Raw genomic sequence first — 21,012 nt, forward strand, 5'->3', positions numbered from 1 at the left:
GGGTCCTATCAATGGGAATAGGTCAAAAAAGTGGCGACATGAAGAAGATGATTCGGAAAGAAGGGGAAGAAACCAGGATACCATGCTTCTTCATGTATGTGACCCTAGATATAAATGCTTGTGTTCATGCATGTGTACATGTGTGCGACAGGAAAGTAGAAGGGAAGGAAGAAAACTACAAAGTTAGCACCATGTTCAACATGACCTGGCATCTTGTTCTAACTAGGGCAACAAGAGAATCTAAGACACAAAAACACTGTGGAAGTTTGAATATGCTTGGCCCAGGGAGTGGCACTATTAGGAGGTATAGCTTTGTTGGAGTAGGTGTGGCCTTGTTGGCGGAAGTGTGTCACTTTCAGGCTGGGCTTTGAGACCCTCTTCCTAGTTGCCTGAAGACAGGCAACTCCTGGCTGCAGTTGGATCAAGAAGTAGAACTCTCAGCTCTTCCAGCGCCATGCCTGCCTGGACGCCGCCATGCTTCCCACCATGATACTGGACTGAACCTCTGAACCCGTAAGCCAGCCCCAATTAAATGTTGTCCTTTATAAAATCACGGTGTCTCTGCACAGCAATGGAAACCCTAAGACAGAAGTTTACATGGAAACCCTAACACAGAGAAGTAGGGTCAGGTAGACTGTGCACACTGTGGGAGCCACACCCACTACCATGCAAGGCCTGGAAGTGAGCTGACTGTGTGCAGCACAGGGGAGGGGGCTAGCTATTAGGAGGTCTCTGTAGGTGAAGAGTAACCCTCATGAAAGAAGCTGCAGTTGTTAGTTTTTGCACACACCAGTCAATCATTGGTACACTCATACTTGTACACACTGTCAACGTTCACACTAACAAGACTAGAGAAAGGCTTTCCATCCTTCTGAGCCTCATGGCAGAGAGAGAGAGAGAGAGAGAGAGAGAGAGAGAGAGAGAGAGAGAGAAAGAGAGAGAGAGTGTGTGTGTGTGTGTGTCAACAGCAATGCTGTTCTTGTGGATCTGAGGCCTTGGCCTTTGGTAGTGACATCCCCATGTCAAACAATTCACATTCCCTCAGGACTTCAGTAGCTCCTTCCACACTCACTTGGGGCTTCCTCAGCGCCCCACAGGTAGGGGTTAATATGAGCAAAGTACTATGATATGTACTTCTGAAAGCCATTATTTTGTCCATTAAAAATTAATTTTGAAACTACTTAAAACTCTCAAGATTAGGTAGATAAATTACAGTTGGAAAAAGAAGCAACGGGTCCAGACATGGCAATTCATACCTATCATCCTAGCACTCAGGAGGCTGAGGCAGGAGGATCAAGAGTTGAAAGCCAGCTTTGACTATACTTTGAGCTTGAGGCCAGTTTGGGCTAGGTGAGACCTGGTCATGAAGTCAATGAATGAGCGAGCAAGCAGTTCATATATCTCCTGATGGCTACCTCTCTGCTGTGAATAGATCCCTCATTTTTTGGTTTACCTTCAGATTCAGGAAAACACAGTGGACAGGGCACAAAGGGGCGGCAAGCAGCCATAATTCTGCCCACGTCAACCGAATATAGGGCTCTCTTCTTTGAGCTGCTTTGAATAAGGTCCTGTATTTGTGTCACATTCCTAGAAGATTCCCCATAAAAATCAGAGTGGGCAGAAAGCTGAAATAATCCTGCCTACTTTTCCCATTTGACAGTTAGAGAAACTGAGGCACAGGCTAGTTAAATGACTGGCGGTCTCACTGAGGACCTCCGTGCAGGCTTCTCCAGCCCCTCTGAAGTTCTAGCACCACCCAAGCTTTCTGGAAGGCCCCTCTCCAGTCCGCATTTGACTGAGGACTTACACTCATCGTTGCATTAATCTCGGCCACCGTTTCCTCATCTGTGGGAAACTGATAGATCTGGACTCCGTTGCTAACTAGTTCACTCATGATCTTACTCTTGAACTTGTGCAATTCGTTCTTGGCGATGGTGTCGGCTTTCGCAATGATCGGGATGATGTTCACCTGCAAAGCAAACACGTCCACATTCGTATACAATCCCACAGCGAGAAGAGCTAGACAGTGAAATGTGCTCAGTCAAAGGAGGGCCATGAGGCAGCACTGCAAGGTGCAGGCAATGCTGACAGTCAGACTTCCTCCTGGATGAGAAATTCAGACCCAGAATCCTCTCAGCTTCCCTCTGACTTCCTCGAAGAATCCCACACACTGATGCTTATCTGTAATTTCCTCTCCTTCGAAACCTCCCACTTTACAGAGTAAAAGGAAGTGTTTTTACTACATGACAAACAGTGACAGCAAGGAAGTTAGTCCACTCTTTGAATAAACAGCCACTCCTTTAGGGGCGTGATTTCTGTGCACCCAAACAGCGCTGGTCAAAGCAGAGCATTATCAGGGCTACGCTGCATCACTTTTTCTTTATTGTGATGACCTGGAAATTCCTGGGGGAGACTCAAGTATTAAGCCAAAAATAAATAATTAATTAAATAAAAATAATTTTAAATTACCCATTTTAAAAATTTTCAAGCTCAAGCATCAATTCTTTTGAAAAATCAGTTTTATCAAATGGCACTTTCATCTAATGAAAAAGGTTCCATATTGAAAGCAAAGGCTTGCCCTGAGCGTGATGGCACACACACAGAATCCCAGCACTAAGGAGACAGAGTCAGGAGGATGAAGAGCTCAGGCCAAGCTCAGCTACACAGTAAGTCTGAGGCTGATATGGGCTCCATGAGACCCTGACTCAAAAACTGACAGCTCATTTTCAGAGCATCAGTTATAAAAATATGGGTGCACTCAGAGTCTGACCTTAATGGTAGACATCTCAGAATAAGATCTCAAGACACCTGGGTATGCAGGAACAAAGCCCCAAGGTAGGAGAGACACCGCTGGCTCGACTTTTCAAGAGAAGGTCTCATTCATGTAGCTGGCCTCAACACACTCTGTACTGAGGATGGTTGGAGCTCCTGGTTCTCCTGTCTCCTCCTGAGTGCTGGGATTACAGATACTTTTTTTTTTTTTTTAATTCACAGTTTAAGATGAACTTTCTCCTTCTCCCTCATAGGCATAGAGGTTTTAGTGAGATGCTCTGGATATCTGGTATCTAGACTACACTCCCTGCTCAGCTCAGGAGCTCACAGCCTTTCAGAGTTTTCAGTCACATTTGAGTTTTTTGCTTTTCTTTTCCATGAGCCAAATCAGACCCCTGACAGAACAGAAGAGAATGCTGACAAACATGTTTGTGTTCAACACATCTCTCGAACCCTCCCAAACCTCACGGGCTCAGGCTTCTTCCGGTTAAGGAGAGCATCTTGACCACAGGCAAGGGCTTGATCAGAACCTCACAGGCAGAGCCCCTCCTACTGTGCTTCATGACAACCTTGTGTGCACACTCCGGACTGAGACAGTATCAAACACAAAGACAGCAGTTAGTCCTGGTTTCTTGGCCAAACTGATCAGGGTATAGACAGAGACATAAAAACCGTCACACGGGCAGACTTAACTCTTCTAAGATCGTAACTGTTTAACACTTCCCTTTACCTTTAGAGTGAAACTGAATAAACAGCACTGAATGATGCTACCTAGCTGTCTGACAATATCATCATCGAGTGGTCTGAAAGTTTAACCTGCTTTGCAGTTGGAGTTTTTGGTTTGTTTGTGTTGGCGGCATTTGTTTGGCTTCTAGTTTTCTCCTTTTCAGTTCTAAATCTCAAACAGAAAGCCACACCCCCACCTTTCTTTAGAATGCCTCAAACAAATGGATGCTTTGAGAGCAGAAGGCCTTGCCTGTTTCCAAGGAGAAGACTGAAAGAGAGCAGCCCTCCCACATGGGATCTGCAACCACCAGGGTAAAACCCCCAGGAACAATTGAACAGGGTAAAGAAGAATGTCTATTAGCCTTGCAGAGTTCCCTGGCAGTTGTGGTAATAGCAGTAGTTGTGGTGGTAATAGTAGCAGTAGTAAATAATAATAACAACAACAGTAATAATAACAATAATAATAATAATGTTTTAAGGCCAGTAGAGTATTTTTCTGTAAAGCACTTTGCCCATGGATGCTAGAAGCCCAAAGACCCTGGCTAGTCCAGAAAGAAGCCTGGAGGACAGAGTGATTGCTGAACATTCTCTTTATGTTTTACTTCTCTGAAGAGAAAGAAAATTTGAAACAGTATTTGGGGGGTGGTGTATGCACCCAATAACACACCCTAGGGCTCTGACCATCCAGTAAGATGTGCCAAAGGGGGTTAGTCCAGGAGAAAGAATGACGGCTTACTTCTGGCTGTTCTTTATGCCCTTTGCATCATGTAAAAACATGTTGTTTTCGGTTCATTTCAAAACAGAAAACTGAATTAATTATAAAGCTGGACATCAGACTTTATCATACTGAACAGCCCCTTCCGTCAAGAGCTGTAAAGACAGAGACTACAACCGTGACAGGCCCAGGACCAACAATGAAACACAGACTTCACTTTCTGTGGAAACACATATATTTTAAAAATCTAAAAGGCTATGTGTCCTCAGGCAAGCAAAACATTAGAACCTGATCCTACTCTAAACTTCACATTCAAGCCAGCTCTGTGTAGTACACCTCCAGGAGGGCCAATAACCATCACACTCATATCTTACTCTCCATTTAAGAACTAGGTGTGGTTTCGTGTGTTGGCTTGGTCTCCTCGTGCCTAACACCCAGAGGAGGTTTTTAGGCACTTATGTGGCCAAACTCCATGGCTCTGTAATCCAAGACAAAAGAAAGCAACAACAGGAACCCAGCTACATGCTTTTCAGAACATAAGGTATGCCTTAGAGAAATGGGGGCATGAAGGAGAGTGGGTGGGACCACGCCCGGTACCTTGCTGTCCAGCTTCTTCATGGTGACCAGGTCCAGGGACTTCAGTGAATGTCCCGTGGGAGCGATAAAGTAAAGGCAGGCATGAATCCTCGTGTCATGGTAGTTGAAGAGAGAACGCTTAATTTTCAATTCCTCTTGCAAGTAGGCCTCAAACTGGGCATCAATGTATTCCACTATAGGCTTATAGCTGGAATGCAGAAGAACATTTTAAAAACACATTTCCAATTTTGTTTTGGCCTCAAAGCTCATACAGGTTGGTACAGTCTTTCACTTTAACATTACAGATGATACTCTGCCCTAGGAGCTAGGATCCAGGACCCAAGTTCTTTGCCTTTCCTGCCCTAACTCCCCTTTTCTGTACAAGCAGCACAGAATCACTTATACTGGCCCCAAGACATCAGTCCTCGCTGGCCTCCAGCCTCTGCTTACAATGTCCTTTAGCTAGAACCTCTAAGAATCATGGATCTCAGTAAAGTGATTCTGACAGTTTCTAATGCCTGCTTGGCAATGGTGTACAGAATGAAATCAGTTTGTAATTTTGGAATGGGGCATTGCTGCCCCAGGAGCTTTCCCTAGTTCTTGGCACATCCCCCCAGAGGCTCGAAGGATGAGCTCTCTACACTTCCGTAAGTTCATCAAGACACTGAAAATCCTGCACAACTGTGCTTTAAGATTCTTTCCAATATAAGTCATTTTGTCCTTTAACAGTAAACTGTGTGCCCCGCCCCCCCTCCCCTTTCTCCTTCTCTTCTCCTCACCAAGTCATAGCCAACTCTGTTTTGGATAACTATGTATGACTCTATTAACTGGCTATGAAAACCAGCAACAGCTATCAGAAACACATGCTCCAGGAAATAAGCAGTGTGGTGCTTATAGTAGGAGACGGTATTAACCTTTCAGTCTCCAAGGGACCCGATCGCAGGGGCTTCATTTTAGCAGCAAAGAGAAAGACATTAGAAACACAAGGCACTACTTCTCCCCAAAAGTACTCCCTGGTGAACAATTCAGTTGAATGAAAATATGTCTTTGAATACCCAGATCTCAGAGCCATACATAAATCAACTGAAAGCCCCAATAGGGCATTACAAATCCTTGCAATAAGGCTGAGAGTAGATGTCCTGAGGAGAGTGGCAGAGAACAGAGTCATATCAAGACTAAAACTGAATCAGCAAACTGGTTTTGTATTGTTTGGGGCAGGGGAGGGTGGGGGGGGACACGACACACAATGAAACAGGACAGACATGATTGTGTGTTGACGTGTCGCTGCTTGTCTGTGAGGCTAGAGGTCAACCTCAGACATTGTCCCTCAAGAGTCATTTCCTTTTTTGCTTTTTATGACAGAATCTCCTGCTGGTTTGGGACTTGCCAGTAGGCCAGGTTAGCTGGCCACTGAGGCCTGGGATCCTCCAGCCTCTGCCTCCTCAGAGCTGGAATTAGAGGCTTGCACCCCCACACTTGGTCTTTGATGCATGGTTTAATGTAGAATGTGCTATCACCCCAGCCCCTTGCTTAGGTGTTTTAAGGCAGACTCCTGATGTGTAGCCGGCCTCGAACTTGTGGCATTCCTGCCTCAGTTCCCAAGCTGGGACCACAATCATGTATTCCTACACAGAGCTACTAAACAACTGCTAATTGGTTTGTCCTTCCATGGTGTGATCATTACCCACCTGTGGAATGTGAACAGTCACTCTACAGGTATTTTTTTAAAAAAGGTGGACTATGTCTCAAAATTAAAATTAGAATTGCAGAATTCTCATGCAATAGATAGCAACTGATAAGATTCTCTTTTGTTTCCCAATCTTGAAATATAGACACAAATTACGTAACAATACTCGTGCTTGTTATTTTGGGTTAATTGTATAGGAGAATCATGGATTTAGGCTAAAGTGCCTGAGACCCAAAGTAAGCATCCTAGTCACTACGGAACCAGCTCCATGGCCTTGGGACAGGAGCGAAAATCTTTCTGTGCTTCAGTTTCTCCATGAAGAAGCCATGTGCAAATACAATGCGGTAAATAGATCCTGATACACACTTCTAATCCCAGTACTGGGAGGCAGGGAGAAAGAAGATCAAGTGTACAGGGCCAGCCTCAGCTACACATGTTCCAGACAAGCCTGACCTACAAGAATAAATACTTTTTTTTTTTAAGTCAGAGAGCAACAGTGACCAGTGAATGATCTAGGAGATGTAAAAGGTGTGCTATAGAGCTATTTCATAACATCACAAACACAAGAGGGAGAGACCCAAGGACTCCACACCCTTTTCAGTTCCTACTAGTCTAGTGCTGAGCCCCCACCCTGTAGGGAAAGTGATCCACCATCCACAGATCACCAATCACTGGGGGTGAGCCTCGGGGTAGGATGGGGGTTTAAGCTCTCCCTGGCAACTTCTTATCCCATGGGGAGGAAAAGCCACTCCCAGTGTACCCTTGCCTGTTTGTTTCTGAGTCAGGGCTATCTCTGCCTCCTCTAAGGGGCGGCCAAGTTCGTTTCTGCTCTCCACTGATTTCCTCTCTTGCCTCTTGTCCTGAATGAGCGTCCATGCTCAGGGGAGGCAGGGTTTTGAGTCCTTTGTTTTCTTTGTATCCCAGGCCTCCTTTGCTGCTTCTTCTAAGGTCCTGCCAGACCTACACCCTCTCTTCTTCCCCTGTGGTCTCCTCAGAAACCCACATTTATTCTGAGTTTCCTTTAGCATTTCTTCGATGACACACTGCTTTCTACCGCAGACCCACCCAGTCTCTATGAACACACTCAACAGTTTGTCAAATATTTCCAATTGCTCTTCTATAGAGCCCCACCTTAGTCATCCCCAGGCTGTGGGTGCCAGAAGCCCGAGTTCAACGTGAGGAGCCCTTCCCCTTCACAGGCAAGCCTAAAATCTCTTCCATCTAGCATACTTGAAGGCCTCATGCATAAAAAATATAACTCCCCCTGCCAACATCACTAGCAAAATAAATATCCATCAATAAAAGGAAAGTGGTATGCGGGTTTTTTTTTTTTTTTTTTTAATTTATTTAAGTAAAGACAAGGAGGAAGAGAAAGGACCTAAAAGAAAAAAAAAAAAAAAAAAAAGGAGAGAGGAAATTACATCATTATAAACAAACAAAAGACATGTTCTCTTGGAAACCTATTTCCTTAGGCTAAAGTTTCATTATGGGAAAGAAATAAAGAAACAGCTTCCTCTGGAGAAACCAGCGGCCAGCTGGCTCTTCACCCCACACCCAGCGGTCTCTTCATCCCTCGGTATCCTTGAAACAAGTTCCATGGTCCCTCAACCCCTTCCACTTCTGCAGTCAGCCAGAAAGACAAAGCTTACACCTGACTACGGCCTGTTACTTTCAAGGCTAAGAAAGGACCCCTGTTACTTTGTGTACGGCCAATTCAAACTTCTCTGGGCTCTAGGAGCTGGGAAGAACAAAGCAGTTTTAACATAACTTCCTTTGGAGGGGCATTCCTTATCACTGCTCATTTTATTCATATACTTCTTGGCATTAAAACATACAGTGAAACCAGATGTGTTCGGCTTAAAGTTACAGGGAAAAGCAATTTTCTTCTCTGGTCATCCTTGCACAGCGGAATGGCTTATCTCTAGATTTTCGGGCTGGTGACCTTTATGGTTCATGGCACCTCCCAAAGGTGGAGTAAACTATTCTGTTTTTAGTTAGGCAGCAAGATTCGGCTGGTCCTTGCTCCCTGCCCTCATCCATGAGGGCAGAAAAAGCAAGGAAGCCCTTAAACAAGACTTAAACACAACAGGAAATTCTCCCAGACCCCTCTTCCTGTCTCTTTCCAGCTAGCCAGGTCAGAGGCAGATAACGTCTCAAGAATGCCCAGATGTCCTAAGTCAATAAACACACTGGGACATTCTTGATGCACCAAATTTATGGCAGAGAAGCTTGCCTCATAGTAGAAAAAGATAATCCTGGCTTCCTATATGATTACACACTGATGCAAAAATGCATATCCCACTTCCAATATCCTAATGAAAACACTGTCCAGCAACTATTTTTAGATCAGACAATCAAGTTTACCATCAACTGCCAACAATGCCCTTTGAGGCGTAGGTCTAGAGCTCTAAAAGCCACTCAAAGAGGCTATGCAAGAGTTGTCAAGAAATTAAAGAGGAAAAAAAAATTTGGTATCTAGGTTAGGTTAATACCACACTTCCTCTCTTCTGAGTCTCCTTGGAAACTATTATTTGACCCAAATGAGTCAGATAATTTCTTGAAGAGGACTCCAGATGCAGATACGAGAATCTGCACTGTGTTTGTTCAGCTAGTTTGCAGCTTGTTGCTGGCCAGTGAAAACCCACCAGCCTGAGAACTCTGTCAGGAGTGAGGCAAACAAAAAAAAAACCAAGAGCAGGGCTGAGGCAATGACTGGAAGCTGGAAAGGCAATGAAGGCTCCAGCAGCAAGAGGTTAGATGGCGCCTGGTTCTCAATCCCATGGGGAGCCAGAAATCCAGCCAGGGAATGCATAAACATGACATTCCCTAACTCCCAGAAGAAATCTATCCAGCAAAGAGCTGAGAAACAAGCTTTGCTCTGTGCATAGTCTTTGAAAGCGCAGGGAACAGAAGCTCCTGTCAGTCTCCAGCTCCCACAATGCACCTGTGCCCTTCTTCTGGTGGGGGGGATGGGAGGGGAGGTCCTCCGGGGATTTCTCATTTGTTCCATTTGGCATTAAAAGGACTTTCAGGTGCAACCTCCCCATCATACCGTGGCACTGGAAGTCAGAGGACAGTCAGAGCTTGATTGTCCCCTGCCCAGCTAGGTACAGATGGCCCCACTTTGACTGTATGCAAATAAAGTCTTTTCCACTAAAGGTAACTATTGCCTGTTTATCACAGGACAACAATGGCTACTTAATTAAGAGTGTTTAAAGTACTCCACAGATAAAACAGACCTCAGAATAAATTAGGTATTTCCACCATGAACTGTGGGGCGTATATCTAACAGGAACTGTTAAAATGTACCTAAATGGCACACATTCCTACATTAAAAAAGTTTGAAATTCCTCTTAGAGAATACAACTACAGAAACACACACACCATTTTGAGGAAAGGAATTTTGAAAATTCTAGCACCCACACTGTTGATAAGCAAACATCCTGCAATTTATCTCTACCTATTGATCACTCCAAGGGACGAGGAAGTCCCATAATGCTGTCATTATCCGAAAAGGTCTCTAGAACCATCTTTGAGCCTGAGATAGCTTTAACCTTCTTAAATCTCTTTGTAAGAGAATAACTCCTGGAAGTCTAGTAGGCCTCCAGACTGAGCATGAAGACAGTCGACTACTAATGAAGACAAGGGAGGTATCCGGGGGCTGAGTCCTCCTGTCTGCCTCCCACCACAAGAAGGAGCATAAACTCTACATGATCCAGCCTTGGTCCTGCGGTTTTCTATAAACTACAAGACTGCCATAGGCATTGTGGTAGAAACTAGGTTTTCTCTCCTTGGCTTGGCCAAACTATAAGAAGACCCATTTCCCTTAGACTACAGGGAAACTAAAGCAGGGCTTATGGACCAGAGGTTCAGATAACAGTTTGAGAACAAATGGACTATGTTCAACAGTCAAAACATCCAAAGACTGAAGAACGGGTTCACTGACCTTGAGACGACCAAGGGTGTGTGACCCTGAGAGCAGAGTTAAGATACACATTACGCTCTGGCAAGCTTTAAGAATTAACAGCTTTCCCTCAGGGAGAGGCAAACAGCCATTCACGGTGAAGACCCACATTTATGTGGCTTTATAAATGGGCTATGTGTTTTGCAAAATCAAAACTAACTGTAGTGTTTTACAATATAGCTTCCAGCTCATGTGATGAAGTTGAGCCAGATTTTATAATTACACAAGAATCCACTGGCATCGGGCAGCCTCGATCTGTCTTCAAAAACCACTGTGCCAAAATGCTTTTAAGGTATTTTACCTTTTAATTAAGAGTTATTTTTTCATACAGACACAGGATTTTATAGCATAAATTACATAATTAAGTAACCCTGTCTCTGTAGAGGAAATCTTAATCCATCCATCCTTATTAGGCTCAACCAACCTTCCTAGTTGCTATTCACACACAATTGGTACATTTGGTAATTCTGCACCCAAAGTCTTCAAGGCCTTTGAATTTACCTGGGATACAGCGTTCTTCAGATAGACCTTCCTATCTCCTAACACATTTTTTTTTTTTTTTTTTTTTTTTTTTTTTTTTGGTTTTTCAAGACAGGGTTTCTCTGTGTAGCCCTGGCTGTCCTGTTAATAATTCACTCTGCAGACCAGGCTGGCCTTGAACTCACAAATCCACCTGCCTCTGCCTCCCAAGTGCTGGGATTAAAGGCGTGCGCCACCACCGCCCAGCTGTAACCCATTTCTATAGCTACAAAAATGTGAAGACATACCTGTCATCTTTATTAATCTGGTCTCCAAATCCCACTGTGTCAACAATAGTTAACTTCAGCCGTACATTGCTTTCCTGAAGTTCGTAACTTCTGGCTTTTAACCGGACGCCTGGCTCATTGTGAGTGGCTGGGTCACTTTCAAATTTGGTGTTGAATAAAGTGTCCATCAATGTGGATTTGCCAATACCTGTCTCACCTATAAAACCACAAAAGAAAATTCAAAACTAAGTTAAAAGGCAGGGAGGGCAACATGACTGGAAAGGCAACATGACAACATGACCAACATGACAACATGACCGGTCAACATGACCGGAAATTCCACTGTAAGTCCCATAGTTCTTTCTCTGGATGATCCAGGGAACACTTCCTTAGAACGGCCTCTAAACTCAGAAATTATGCATTAGAAGGGGGCTTGAACTTAAGCTTGCTCTCCCCACAACTCAGGAGGCCGTGGCAGGAGGGTTACATGTTGAACAACTTAGTGAGACTCTGCCTCAAAATATAAACTAAAAAGAAATAACTGAAGATACAGTTCATTGGCAGAACATATGCCTGACACACACAAGGCCCTGGGTTTGATCCCTAGTATGGGGGGAAGGGGAGGGGTGGACATTTTTAACCCTTAGATAGCCAGTACCTGTGAGTCTGCCCATGGCCACTTTGTATATACCACAAAGATAAAAACTATCTTTCTTTCTCCTAAATCATTCTGTAAAGTGTATTACACTTAGAGAGAAATACATTAGTGGATTTAATTTTTAAAAAGATTTATATATTTCAAGACTTTGATAACAATAACCACTAAACTTCCTAAGGGCTTACTTTGTGCCAGGCCCAAGATAGGAGGCTCAACGTAGTTTCTCATTAATACTCCCTGCACCCTCCTCCCTAGGCACTGGAGTTTCCTGCTCTTGGCAGACACAGCACTAAGGCTCCTAATATCTTGCTTAAAGTCTCAAGGTAAAATGGCAGAGCCAGGGTTTTAACCTCGTTTACATGGGCCTAGTGTTTAGATCCATTCCAACTCTCTGTTACAGCTATGGCTAGGCATCTTTGACAAACCCTCTACGTTGTCTCTGTCTCTCTGCCTCTCGCGCCCCCCCCCCCCCCCACTCCATCCCTCTCCTCTGCAGAGCTGAAGTCAAGATAACAAACACTTATTAGTTTTTTAATTTCACAGCCCACATTTTCAGTATTTTAAACATGACTTAAAGAGATGACTTTATTGACACAGTGCTACTTCAAGTCAAGATATGGGCTCCTCGTATGCACAAAGCCAAAACAAGGACACCAATCAAACAGGGAGGCTCAAACATGAAGCCAGGATACGTTGAAGATTCTAAGCTTTCAGCTTAAGACCAAGCATAAGTCTCTCACAACCCTGGTTTCCATAAAATGCTCCTTTCTGATGTAATCAGCAAAATGTCCTCCTAGACTCAGTTAAATGTGTCAACACATATCAGCCCCCTTCAGCAAATCCTGGCCCCGACCTGACAGTGTTCTTGGTCGTCCTGAAGGAAAGAGGCAATCACTTTTCAGACAGTGAAAGCCCCAGGGGAAAGGAGGGATTCTAGAACCTGCAGCCTTACCGAAATTTTCTCTTAAAATGGACAAAAAGGGGTGATTAGAACTTTTTATTATTGTAATCCTTGCTTCTCAACACATCAAACTAAAGGGTACAGGGAACTTTCTGGGTTTGAGCTCATTCTGATGAACAATCTGATGTGGCTGGCCACTTAGACATTAATTCGTTTCTTCGATAAAACATTGTTCAAGTACATCTTTCTTACCTTTTAACCTTTCCCACTGTGTCTCTGATATAAAGAAGATCATAGAGTTTCCTCCCCCATCAGCCCTCAATCAGCCAGTATTTTTCCAGTGCCTACTGTGAACAATGCTCTGTGCCAAGTTCAGAGAGTACAACAATGAACTAGGTTGATAGGGTGTTCTCTCATATCGTAGAATCTGGTCTAGAACAGAACCAAATACCAATCGACTCTGGTTGAAGGGGGCACTCGAGGTGCCTGCCCTTCTTCTGGTGCTTGGCCATTCTTCTTATGGGCAAGACCACACCTTCTCCCCTGTGACCTTGGGAGTCTCTACAGAAACTGGCCTATAGCTTAGCCTCTGACCCAAAGGCAACCACAGAGGCCTGGCTGTGGTGATGCTACACAGGACAGCCATCCACGTAGAACTTGTCTGACTGAGAGACCATTGGCACACTGTCATGGCCTAAGAAGGAACAGTGTACAGAGCGAAGTAAACGGGCTGAAATGATGATGGAGGAAAGGTTGTGAGCACAAGGAAGCTGTGGAGCCCAAGCATTAGCCGGAAATATGAGAGAGAACAGATCAGTATGAAAGGCAAGGTACTGGAAACTCATTTGAGTATGGGGATTGAGTGTGGGCTTCCAGGGTGGATGCCAGCTTGAATATCTCAGGTAATATTGAACCTCAGACATTACCTGAGTGTTGTTCCAGACGGCTCTGCGTCTGAGTGGGGAGAATCTGAGACTGAGTTTGAGCTTTCTTACTTTCCTGAATATAGTCAGTCTCTCTCTCTCTCTCTCTCTCTCTCTCTCTCTCTCTCTCTCTCTCTCTCTCTCCCCCTCCCTCCCTCTCTTTCTCACACATACACACACAAAACCAGTATAAAAAGATAATATAAGCCAGTCTGCTTCTTAAAGAACAGCCCTTCCCAGCCATGATTCCTATTCATACAGATTAGCTATGAGCAAAACACAGTTACTGTGTGATGGACACAGGTAAGAAAGAGGAGTCCTCCCTTGGGAGACTAGGACTCTGGCAGGCAGGCAGGCAGCTGATAGCAGTGACTGTAAGCACGCACTGCCCAGGGACCAGTTGGTTCTCGGAAAACTGTACTTGCAGGACATTGGCCAAGAGGCAAGCAGTGGCCCCCACCCCCAGAAGTTTCCACTGTACCAAAGGCTGTCAGGAGAGTGACCTACTTCTCTCTCATCTTTCCCCAAGGACAGCAATAAAACCTGCACTTACAAGGCAAGGACTCTAAGCTACCTGAGACTGAAATCACCATTTCCTTTTACTGGCTGGGAATTACTTCAGCGCCTGTGAATTGGGAGCACCGTTTGTCATCTTTTTTAAAAGACATGGTGTGCCTAATGATCATTTATATTAGGTAGAAACTGTGAACAATTAGCATTCTGGACCCTACTTATAGTACAGAGTTAATCAACTGGTTGGGGAAAAAAAAAAAAAAAAAAAAAAAAACATGTTCTTCTAAATTTCCATGTGTTTTGCTTTCCAGGTCTGTGCTTTTGAGAGCTGTAATTAGACACGGCTCCACAGCTGGCAGCTGGTGTGAATCACCAAAAGCGGTCAGTGGGAAACTGGGAAGCTGGGAGTAAAAGGGGCCAAGGAACTAAGGGGGTTTTGTCTTCTTTGCAGGTCTGGAGTCCAGTTTAGGCTACACAAGTGCCAACTCCTTCGTGTGTTGTTCTTCAGCTGTCTTCTGTTTATTTTTGAGACAGGGTCTCACTGTGCAGCCTTGGCTGTCCTTGAACTCACAGACATCTGCCAGCCTGTGCCTCCTGGAGTACTGGGACCCAAGTCATGTGCTCCATACGTGGCTCTCCCTTTTGTTTGCTTGCTTGCTTTGTAGCCTAGGCTGGTCTTGAACTCATAATGTAGCTCAGGTAAGCCTCAAACTTGAGATCTTATGCCTCTGCCTCCCACGTGTAAGGCTGAGAGGCCCACAGCACCAGGCCTAGCATAGAGGAGATTTTCAGTGCACTGGCTTTTGAATCTTCTGTCTAAACCAGTGATTCTCAACCTTCCTAATGCTGTGACCCTTTAGTGCAGTTCCTCATGTGGTGGTGAGTCCAACCAGAAAATTATTCTTGCTGCTACTTTATAACTATAATTTTGCTATTATGAATTATAAATTGTAATGTAAAATATGATATGCAACCCACAAAGGGGTTGCAGCCCACAAGATGAGAACCACTGGTGAACTTTGACTGTAGGGCCTTGTCTAGACCTTGACGTTCCCCCAAGCAAAAACATGTCTTTTTCCCACTCCTTTGTTTAAAAAAAAAAAAAAAAGATTTATTTTTATTTGATATGTCTGAGTTTTGCTTGCATGGTGATTAACTAAAAACCTACTAGGTACAGGTCCCAGCTCCCACCAAATACATAATGGCACCTTCAGGAAATCAGTGACTGACACCAACTCTGCAGCATTTCAAAGCTCACAGCAAAGCAACAGGCACAGGGGAGGCACTTGTTAATGCCAAAACAAAAAGTCAACATGGCCATGTAGCTGATCATATGATTGAGATTTGCCACTTCAGTGGGCTGTTCTTTGTGTTGATGGTCTGTTATCAACTCATCTCCCTGAGCTCATAGCTGCAACACTATCTGAAGCCATTGGTAAGAGTGCTCTCTGCAGCTCCTGTTTCTGTGCCTCCCGCTAATGATGGGGAGGGAAGTATTCCTAGCCATCTGTTTACTCTCCAGCTTACTTTAGCCCCCAGCCAGAGCTTCAGATGGATCAGAGGGAAGCCTGAGTTGGACCATTCACTCTAAGTCCCAAACCTGGCTACTTAAGGTACACAGCTGCGCACAGGGGTCTGCTGGCCTCCCATAAAGAGCGGAGAGTTTATTCTTGGACAATGCTGGTGATCAGACAGCTGAAAGCTATATCATTACTCCTCACACACTGGTCTTTGATGAAACATACTTTGGCATCATGGCGCCAGCCTGCAAGAGGATTTAAAAGACCATGTGAGACACTGTGCCGTCGCCTCTGCTGACTATATTCAGAAATGCTCCCAAACTTTGACTACAACATCGACCACTGCCTCTTTCTGAAATATCCATACGAAATTTTCTTGGTTGGGTTTCGTCTGAGGTAATTATTTCTGTTCCTTACTTAATAAAAGTGCCACACATTAAACGTTTAACTTGTGTTTGGCATATAATATGATAACTGTGCAGACAAGTCTGGCAACAGACCTAGAGTTCTGATTCTAACCCGGGCTTCCCCTTTGGTTCTGAGGTCAACTTGACTTTCACTCATTTTCACCTTTTCCCGGCCTTTCCTGGGAAATGGTAGAATGGAGATGTGTAAGATCTGATAACACGTACGAGAAACACATGAGAAAGCTCATGGTCAGACAAGAAGCCAGAGGCTGGGGGATGGCCAGAATAAACCTCCATCACTGTCCTCTCAGATCAAAATCAGAGACCCAGAAGAACCACTTTAACCCCTTCTGAAGACAAAACCTAAGCTCTTCTCACAGACAGCCCATGCTTAAAAGTCCCCCAATGCCTCAGGACTGGCACCAAGGCTAAGTCCCCAACACATGAACTCTTCAGGGACAGCCTCAAACCACAGCCAAACTGTAGAGATTCCAAAAGAAATCTGCAGAATTACATACCCTATCTTGGAAGTATATCCAGAATTTATTATAGAGCAAAAAGTATTAAAGCCCAGAAACAGCAGGGTCCTTTGTGTAAATCAAACCCCTAGACACCTATGCACCTGCGAGGGGTCCTTATCTGTCCAGTGTATGGGGCCCCACACAAGCTCCCTTCTGATAAAGCCTTCTCTCCTTTAGGGAAACACTTGTGTTTTGGAGTACACTGACCTCCGCTCCCAGGAAGGAGGAATGGGAACCACGGTCAGAAAAATCTGTGGTATTCAGTGGTCTGTGTCAGAGAATGGCTTGTTCTTTCCCTGCTAGTAATTGCTGGAGGCCAGATGCTGGAAAGAAAGTGTCCAAACACAAATAAGCCAGCAGAGGTAAGCAACATCAGGAAGTAGATAGTGTTCTGAACATATGCTTCCATCCCAGGAACCAGCTCTGTGTGTGTGTGTGTGTGTATATACACAATGTATGTGTATACATACATCTGTGTGTGTACGTGAGAGCACCCGGGTATAAAAGCCTTGGTCTTTCCACTCCATTTGAGATAGGGTCTCTTGTTTTCTGACTGTGTATGACAGACTAGCTGCCCCCCAAGGTCCTGCCTCTAGCTCCATCTCAGGGAGGTACACCGGGGTTACAGAAGCCTTCATGATGCACCCAGCTTATACAGAGATCCTAGAGATTTGAACTCAGGCCCTCACACTTATATAACAAGTATGCTCACTCACTGAGCATGTCTCCAGCCCTGGATCGTGAACTGGTATTTTTCTTGTATGTGTGTCTGTGCAAGTGTTAGTTACAGATGGCTGTGAGCTGTTATCTGAGTGCTGGGAATTGAACCCGGGGTCCTTTGGAAGCATAGCCACTGCTCTTAACGGCTGAGCCATCTCTGCAGCTGCAGCCAGTTGTTCTTAACTGTATTATTTAATGTGTTATTCTCTGAGCCTATACTGGGGGGAAGGCAATCCTAGCTACATTTAAATTGGATTTCTCCATTCTCTGTGAAAAAGAGCTCCCCGTGTGAGAACAATAATCAAAGAAAGGCTTTGGTTGCACTGAAGATGAGGGAAAGGGTCAGGAGCTAAGGGTGCAGGCATCCTCTGCAAGTACAAATAGTAAGGGATTCATTCTCCCTTAGGTTCCTGTAAGTGATGCCACCTACAGACCCATGCTGAGTTCTGCCTACACAACTGGAAGGTAATACACTGGTTGTGCTACAAGCCACCAGTCTTAATTTCTTAATAGAAAAAGAGGTGGAAAGCATTCTAGAAGCATCCTGGGGTTATCTGTGAGTAACAAATTCAGGTGTGAGGTTCGTAACTTTTCAATAATAAGCCCGTGTTATGTTAACTACTTTGAAATGCTGCACAAACTGCCCAGATATGAATCAGGTACTTACTACTACTGATCCAGGAGAGGGAGCGTGGCAGAAGCTTTCTCTAAATCTAACAGGAGACCATTAATATAAGAAGATCCAACCTACATCAAAGCTGTGCTATTTAGCATGAGAGGTCAGTCACAGACCCATGCACGCATGTACCTAGTTAGAGCTTACCCATCAGGAAGCCCTGTCCCACAGGATAATTCTCCACCAGGGTAAAGGAGACAAAGCGCAACTTTCAGATCAATTCATGAAGCCGATTTTGGAAAAGGAGCCAGGGAAGCTTGGAAGAGAAGTCAGAATAGTAACTGACCCAGAGTTATGATTTAGTACACTTTTCAATTCAAAATCAGCAAATTGCTACACTTTGAAATAAGCAAGTACCAAAGTACAATTCTGTAGAACCAACTGTAACTCAGGAGGGCCCTGTTCCATATCCGCAGGCTTGTACACAGGGAGACCGGGGGGCTCAAAGTGGGCTACTTTGGCCAGGTCTTTCCTGCCATTCTCCTTTCCAAGGCTTAAAACATAGTGCCAGAAAACAAGCTGGCCCAGACTGCTGGCGGATTGTCACATTCTACACTACCGACTTCCATACATCCTGCACACCAGCTACAAGCGACAGTCTCCTGAAGAAGAAAGACACCTGCTCCCTGCCCGCCCCTCGATGTGCTTCTCATGCTGAGGGTAAACCTGGTTTTATTGTTTCACTTAGATGAGAGAAGTCAGTCTAACGCACTCTGTTGGGTTTAGACTGGGAGTGAGGGGTGGGGGACAGGGAAGGGTAGGGGAAATGGGGAGGTGTCACACAGTGAAATGCTTCACTGTGTCTCAGAGTTGCCTTGAAGAATACACCAAGAGCCTGTGGCAACAAAACACCACTGCAGGCCAGCTCACTGCTCTGCAATGCAATGGGGATTTAAGGAATACTTTTTAATCAAAATAACAGATTTATTATTTTGATTTTGTTGCGTGTCATCCCTTTTCTACCTTTCCCTTCTTAATTTAAGAAGAATATAGCTAGAGAGAAGGAAGGAAGCCCCCCAGGCCAGAGGTGACCTGGGTTACAGCGGGTCGCTGGGAGGAGGGCCTCGTGAATAAGACACACACGGAGGGTGCAAATCAGATCTCTTTAAATTTTATCTTTTGTCTACGAGGAATAAAACAAAGTTAATTTAGATCCCAATTTAAGAACAGCAGGTCAGATAGAACCCTAGATTTTGTTTCTGTCCTGAGAGCAAAGGCTTACTGAAGTGCCAAAAGTCATTTTAACTCTTACTGATTTGATAAGTCTTTAGAAGGCTTCTGGGGAGGTTACATTTACAGTAAGAGATCAGAGACTCTAGGAACACACTGCTTAAAGCAACAGTTCTCAACCTTCCTAAGGCTGCAACCTTTAACACAGTTCCTCAAGATGTGGTGACACTCCCAACCATAAAACTATTTTTGTTGCTACTTTACAATTGTAATTTTGCTACTGTTATGAATCACATTAAATATCTGATATTTCTAATGATCTTAGGTGACCACTGTAAAAGGGTCAGATCCCCCCCCACCCCACCCCCCAAGGAGTCATGATTCACAGGTTGAAAACCATGGGCTTAAAAGCTTTTGGATGCTTTTTCAGTATATACCTGAGTTCCTTCAATTTCCTATAGTCTAGTTAGAGTCCAGCTCCTCCTCTTCCTGAAAAATTAAGATAAATGTTTTCATGACAGTGTAAGACTGTCCAGTTGCATGCGTGACCACATAACAGAAATTAGGACAATTTGAATAGTACCACAAAACTACAAAGCGTTTATTAAATAAATATAACTCGACCCTTCACGATGGCGCCTCCCAGGGAGAGCCATGATTATTAGCTTGCTCCACTGGACGTAAAGGTAGTAAACTAACATCCTCCTTCCTAGAGCCATCACTGTCCCCTTCTGTGCAACAGGTGCCAGGACCACTTACCCACGCACAGGATGTTGAAACAGAATCCTTGAGAAGTGGATTTGTTGACCAGCTGGTCCGGCAGACTGTCAAATCCAACATGGCCAGAAAGTGATAAGTTTCGCAGCTCTTCATTCTGGAATTGAAGAGAAGAAATACTTGAGGGAGCATGAACTGCATCACTCACCGTTATTTCCGAGATGCTTGTGACATTCAGACTTGCCCTGGAGTCCAAGCCTTCCCGGGCTTCCTCACTACCAGCACCTCCTCCTCCTCCAGCCTCCCTCCAAAAGCAAACTCCCTCCCCAGGGACCTCATTCTTTGCATTAAGGGTACAGTTCCAGGAAATAGGAACTTAGAAGTAACTAGTTCAAATATGCACTTAGGTGACACTTAAAAAAAAAAAAAAAAACTAAAAATATAATAGCTTCTATCATTCAAGAAAAACATCCCATTTATTTTCTACACAGGCAGACAAACATTGTTCCAGAACACAACCGGGGCTCTCAGGTGCTCACAATGGAGGATTCAGAAGGCTACAATTAAGGAACATTGTTATAACCAGCATAAGGCAGTGTATTTAAAACTTCTCGACACACAAAGGAGGTCCATCTCTTCATTTCCTGTCCAGGCTTAGTGGCACTTCTTCACGAAGGCTCTGCACATACAGGACTTCCTCAGGGTGGACTGGTGGAGACTGGTGGGGGGGAGGGGGAGGGGGAGGGGCGGATGTTAGGGGAGCACAGTCAGGCACTGGAGTTGACTCATCTGTCTTAGATGACGGTGCTGACCATTAACACAAGTTTGAGCACATCTCATGCGCACTAGAGATCAACTGTGAAGCTTTTCCTTCCTGAGAGACAGAAGTCACCTGTGTCAATCAATGACAGTACCTAGTTATGCTTTTCCAAGTCAGGAAGTCAAGCATGGAAAGCCTTCTGGGAGACAAGATTGCTGTTATTCTGGCTATGGCTGTCACCAGCAGACTTGATATTCTAATACTAAATGTAGACGAAGAAACAAACCTCATTGTCTCTGCATGCATGTATGCATGAGTGCATGGGCATATTCATATGCAT

General features: G+C 44.5%; 1 protein-coding gene across 11 annotated transcripts in view; it reads right to left on the reverse strand.

Moving 5' to 3' along the window:
- Positions 1-21,012, reverse strand: part of Septin11 (septin 11) — an 85,134-nt gene that overhangs the window by 19,374 nt on the left and 44,748 nt on the right. For all 11 annotated transcript variants that reach the window (XR_013107867.1, XR_013107868.1, XM_076926469.1 and 8 more), the window contains exons 2-5: positions 19,955-20,069; positions 11,208-11,403; positions 4,811-4,997; positions 1,808-1,969 (exon numbers count right to left, since the gene is read on the reverse strand). Coding sequence is in view for 9 of the 11 variants with exons in the window: in XM_076926469.1 (XP_076782584.1) it covers positions 1,808-1,969; positions 4,811-4,997; positions 11,208-11,403; positions 19,955-20,069 (660 nt within the window). In the remaining 2 variants the exon portion in view is untranslated. The remainder of the gene's footprint in view (positions 1-1,807; positions 1,970-4,810; positions 4,998-11,207; positions 11,404-19,954; positions 20,070-21,012) is intronic.

Source organism: Arvicanthis niloticus, chromosome 27 (assembly GCF_011762505.2).
Source record: "Arvicanthis niloticus isolate mArvNil1 chromosome 27, mArvNil1.pat.X, whole genome shotgun sequence".
Classification (NCBI taxonomy): Eukaryota; Metazoa; Chordata; class Mammalia; order Rodentia; family Muridae; genus Arvicanthis; species Arvicanthis niloticus.